The 5034-nt window shown below is 41.5% G+C and overlaps 2 protein-coding genes and 1 non-coding gene across 3 annotated transcripts; all 3 read left to right on the top strand.

Annotated features, from left to right (window-relative positions):
- The first annotated feature begins 659 nt into the window (after nucleotides 1-659).
- LOC112468679 (chromatin assembly factor 1 subunit A-like) lies at nucleotides 660-2116 on the top strand. The gene is made up of 2 exons (XM_025037959.1): nucleotides 660-1106; nucleotides 1286-2116. The coding sequence occupies exons 1-2, from the start codon at nucleotides 886-888 to the stop codon at nucleotides 1890-1892; spliced, it is 828 nt and encodes a 275-aa protein (XP_024893727.1). The 5' UTR covers nucleotides 660-885; the 3' UTR covers nucleotides 1893-2116.
- Nucleotides 2117-2285: 169 nt separating this feature from the next.
- Nucleotides 2286-2357, top strand: Trnad-guc. Its single transcript has one exon. It is a non-coding gene; the product is annotated as a tRNA-Asp (tRNA).
- A 1183-nt stretch (nucleotides 2358-3540) lies between these two features.
- Nucleotides 3541-4657, top strand: LOC112468680. Its single transcript, XM_025037960.1, has 2 exons — nucleotides 3541-3683; nucleotides 4140-4657. The coding sequence occupies exons 1-2, from the start codon at nucleotides 3670-3672 to the stop codon at nucleotides 4324-4326; spliced, it is 201 nt and encodes a 66-aa protein (XP_024893728.1). The 5' UTR covers nucleotides 3541-3669; the 3' UTR covers nucleotides 4327-4657.
- Nucleotides 4658-5034: the final 377 nt, after the last annotated feature.

Below are 5034 nucleotides of genomic sequence, written 5' to 3' on the forward strand. Positions count from 1 at the left end.
GCCCGTCGGCATTCGCGGCTATACCTTTTTCTCGTTGTCTAACATTATGCAGCAGCATTTAAAAACTTTTTAGTGTCTAATATTGTTCGAGAGAGCATGCCTCGCATTAAAGAATACGTTACAATGTTAAAATAAACGTATTTCTCGAGATATATCCGTGTCGTTTGTCGCATTTTAGAGCATTTACTTTTCCGCGGCGACAAGCACGAGCACTGCGATGCATTCGCAGTTTATTCATACATATATCATTTAAGAAAAAGTAATTAATATAATTACATTACTAATTTAATAAACACATATTAATTTAATATTAAATTATTAATAAGTAATAGCGAAGAATGTAATATGCATTCGTTAAGACGTTTGAAAGATCATAAAAATTATGAAAAGAATTCTAGGTTTCTCGCCTCCGGCTCGTGCGTCCACTCCGCACGTCCAATTTTCAACTTAACACACGTGTTACACACCCTATTTTATTTTATGTGGCAAGTGCCTGGAAAGTGGTCTATCACGCACGCGTAGCGTGCGTAATAAGGCACTTTCCATGCACGTGTTGCATAAAATACTTTTCTTCTTCATCTTGATTTCGTAATTCTACATTATCATAAGCTTCATTGTCATCTACAGCGGTCGGTAAAGGAGTAACTCGATATGTAGAACAGGTGAATCGAGGCCGCCATGTCGAGTGTCGAGTTCTGTCACAAAGGCTGGGTATCGTGCGCCGTGCGAGGCGTTATCTTTCCTCGCGACAATGCCATGTTGCTATGTTATTGCGGGGAAGACAGAGCGTTCGCGCTTTTTAACAGGTCTACGACGCGGGCTGGTGCACGGCGAGTGACGCTCGCGGACGAGACGTCCGTATGAGAGTGCGCGCCGCCAGGCCCGATGGCGAAACCGGAGCGGCTTCGCTTCACAATTCTGGATGACTTGATACTTTTGCGCGAGGTCTCGGAGCAGAACCCGTACGAGGAGAGCGACAGGTGGAAGACCGTCGCCGAGCGAGTCGTGAGCGCGACGCATAAGAACTTCAGCTTGCGCTGCGTCAAGGAGCACGTCGATCACCTGCTGAAAATCTGGGCCAGGGAGGGCCGCGCACACTTGAGAAAGTAAGCGAGCACGCTCGTCGCTTTGTTTTAATATTAATTAATTACATAAGATGTATCGTAATTGACGTGCCATCTTAGGCGAGTTGTTAAGATAATATCGTTGGCCATTTACTTCATGATTTTAAAGGTGTTTGCCACGTGCTTCCACTGTATACATTGTACCTTTGCTGGGTCTTTAGGTCGGGGACCGAGGAGCAGTATAATGAGAAAGAAGGACTCCTTCAGCAAGTGCAAGACTTGCAAAAGGAATTCAGGCGTTCTGGCAAAGGCTCTAATGCGCAGAAGTCAAGAATACCGAGGGATGTGACGCTGGAGAACATTTCTGACACGTTAGAAGTGATAATAGAGGAGCCAACGATGCCAACATCCATACCTTCATCGTTCATGTCTTCGACATTGCTACCAATTGCTTTACCTTCGCCAACTTCGTCATCCTCGTCTTCGTCGTCGACTCCATTAACTTCAGGGAGCCCGCTGCGGTCGCCAACCACGTCGCCGTCGAGAACAGGTGGCCCGATAAGGAACAAAGTGCGCCACGATGCACTGAAGAAATCAACGTTACATTTTTTGCAAGAAAGACATAAGAGGGAAGTAGAATTCCAAGAGAAGCAATTTCGTCTCGAGGAGAGGAGAATTCAACTTGAGGAAGAAAAATTCAAGATGGAAAGAAAGGAACGCGAGGCGAGACTTGAATTGGAAATTGAAGAAAGGAGGCAAAGGATCGCGATGTCCAAACAGAAACAAGAGATTCTGGAAATATTGTTACAACTAATACATAAACCTTGATTATTTTTGTAAGTGATAGTTTGTCTTTATTTTATCGGTTCATAAATAAAACTATTGTTAAAAAAATGTTCCATCTTGCAACGATACTTATTATACATAAAAGAAAGATAGAGATTTTTTATTAAACCAAACACTTGTTTCAAATAGCACTACTATAAGTACGATTAAATATATTTATAACAAATATATCTTTTATTATATGAAGACAGAAGTAATAAAAAAATAATATATTGGAATAAATTGTAATATATAAATTAATATATTGGAATAATTGTGTCTTTAAATCGCAAACCCAATCATAATATTTAAAAATCTATGATATGCAAATTTTATATTTATTACAGATATACTTTTTAAAATTAGACTGTAATTTTTCAAGCTGATCTTCGAAGGTCCTCGATAGTATAGTGGTTAGTATCCCCGCCTGTCACGCGGGAGACCGGGGTTCGATTCCCCGTCGGGGAGGTTTTTTGTATTTTTTCTTTTTTTTTTTGTCATTATCAGTATTATTTATTATTTTATTATTATCAGTTGCATTTAACAAATAATATAAACACAACGTACATCAGATTAAACATTGCAAATGTCGATATCTCTTTTAAATAACTTGAAGTAGACAGAACATTTGAAAACGTAAACGTAATGTAGAATTCTTATTGTTTGTAATGTTCTCTGTATAATTGCGCTAATACAGGATTAGAATTCTTAGAAAATATATTTATAAATTTCGATATTGATCGTTTCGTATAGCGGACATCGGAGATAATTTTTTACAAGATGTGTATTTAGTACGATACCCTACCCTAATTCACTAATGCTTATTTCATTAATGCAGATTTAATTTTAACCTTGGATTAACTCATTTTCAATCTTTTTCTAACTCTTAGAACTAGAAAGAGATAAAAAAAAATACGTTAAACTAAAATTAAAGTTACTCTATACATTAATAAAAATGGACATAAATTGCAGTCAAACGTGATCGCTTCCTATCTTCGAATCCAACCAATCACATTCAATCGCTACTCAACTGTTCAGTAAGCGGCTGTAATATTGGCTGCATCAAAAGTAACATTTGGGCGCGTTCAGCAGAACAAACCGCTCAGTAGCAATCAAACGTGATTGGCTCTTACTTTTAGATTTTTAGAACCAACTAATCAACGCAGATTGTTGATAAGACGAGACTCAACAGTTGTGTTTGCTGAACGCGCCCAATTTGATAGCCTACGTGGCCAAATCATAGGGTCTCTCAGTCTCCGATTAACGTGATTCTCCGATTAAACTCACTCTTCGTCTCTTTCTAGGGGGATAGTTAGAAAGAGATGCAGAGTGAGTTTAATCGGAGAATCACGTTAATCGGAGACTGTGAGACCGGCCCATAATCTAATTTTCTGATTGGTTGATCCAGTAGAAAAATTCCAAGCATTGGTTATAATTAATTGGGGCCAAATTAATCGCGATACGTCAAGTGGGATTATGCGCTCTCCTTTTGCAGGCATGTATAGAGTGTGAACGGAGCCTTGACCCGGTTCGCGTCGCGACGCGTCGCGCCGGAAGATGGCGGGGGCGATGCGCGCGCGCGCACCGACAGCGCCAGCTATACTCCGTTCGGTTGAGCAAGCGTGGCTAATCAAAGCACCAAAAGGTAAGCCGCGAGGGCTGTTTATTTTTGGTATTTCGTCGGGTAGCTGTGCTTCGCGTCGGCAATTTGCATGAGTAATGCGCTTCCTGGCCGCGTCGGATCGTGCATCGTGCTCGAAAAACAGCTGACGAAGCAGCAATGACCACGGAAACGTAGGTGTGAATGCGCCGGACGGGGGGCCGTAACTTGTCGGGCATCTTGCCTAGTAAAGCGGAGCTCCATTGCACACCCCCGCGCTACCCCGTTCTCCGTCTCCGTCTCCGTCTCCGTCTCTGTATACGTACGTATACGTACGTTGCTCTCGTCCCGTCTCCCCCCTGTCGATCCCGCGTTCGCGCCGCTCTCTAACCAATTCTGCCCGCGCAATGTGGACAGCGGTAATCGTCACCGTCGCTGCCGTCATCCTCGTCGTCGTCGTCGTCGACGAGACGCTCGCGCACCGTGCGTAGGAGCCAGCGAAGCGAGAGCGAACGAGAAAGCGTGCCACTCGCGGGTGCCGCACGTGCAACCTCTTCGTCGGCCTTCGTCGCTTTTCTCCTCGCCGTACCTACGCCTACCGGCCTAACACTTGAATAACGGGATTTTCCCCACGGTTTCTTCTGCCGCAGGAAAATGAGCAGCTCCGAGGAGGTGTCCTGGATCTCGTGGTTCTGCGGTTTACGCGGGAACGAGTTTTTTTGCGAGGTGAGTAATCGTGGGCGCGTCTCCCCAGCATTATCCCAGGTAGCATTAATGTCTAAAAGACATCATAAAGATGTCTTTAAGATGCCAGAAATCTTAAAGATGTCTTTATGATGTCTTTTAGACATTAATTTCTATCTGGGTATCTTGGCTGTATATTTGAAAACTCAGCGATATGTACACTTTTAATACTGGAGGGGGCCAGATTACTCTTACGTTCTACAATGCGAGATGGTGCATTCGTGGAGCGTGTGCTATTAGCGTTATCGCATCACTCTACCTTTATTGCTCATCAGATGTAAAACAAGGATAGAATAAGCAGATAGCCCTAATAGCGTACTCTGCAAATGTACCCAAAGTACGATGTTTATTCTACAAATGTGTATATAATGTGTTTGTAATTGCTGTAAGAATGATGGAGCGTGGTAAAATAGTATAATCCAAGCTAGACATTATTCTTCGTTTTTCTATTTGTGATTATATATATGTATATATATATATATATTTTTTTTTTTAGCAATCTTGCTATACATAACTGTGGCACTGTACTTAAAAATATACAACTAAATTCCTATTTTGTTTTATAAATCTTGATTATGATAATTAAATATATATATATATATTTAAATCTTAATACTTTGCCAATCATCCAAATTGTGCCTGACTAAGTGCTGAGCATTGCACAATTTTTGTGACCCGCATCGTCGTTGAAGATTCTCTTTCTTTTATAATTTCTCTGAGTACTGCTTCTTCAAACTAAATCACAGAAGAATGGTGTGGAAAACAGATAAATCTATTATTTGGTCGTTCAGTGATGAATCA

This window comes from Temnothorax curvispinosus, unplaced genomic scaffold (assembly GCF_003070985.1).
Source record: "Temnothorax curvispinosus isolate PA1 unplaced genomic scaffold, ASM307098v1 QBEX01001869.1, whole genome shotgun sequence".
In the NCBI taxonomy this organism is placed as follows: Eukaryota; Metazoa; Arthropoda; class Insecta; order Hymenoptera; family Formicidae; genus Temnothorax; species Temnothorax curvispinosus.

Excerpts from the sequence above, each read along its gene's own strand:
- LOC112468679 (XM_025037959.1), top strand. The coding sequence starts at position 886 with ATGGCGAAACCGGAGCGGCTTCGCTTCACAATTCTGGATGACTTGATA. Across the intron at positions 1,107-1,285 it reads GGCCGCGCACACTTGAGAAA|GTCGGGGACCGAGGAGCAGT; the intron begins GTAAGCGAGCAC and ends CTGGGTCTTTAG.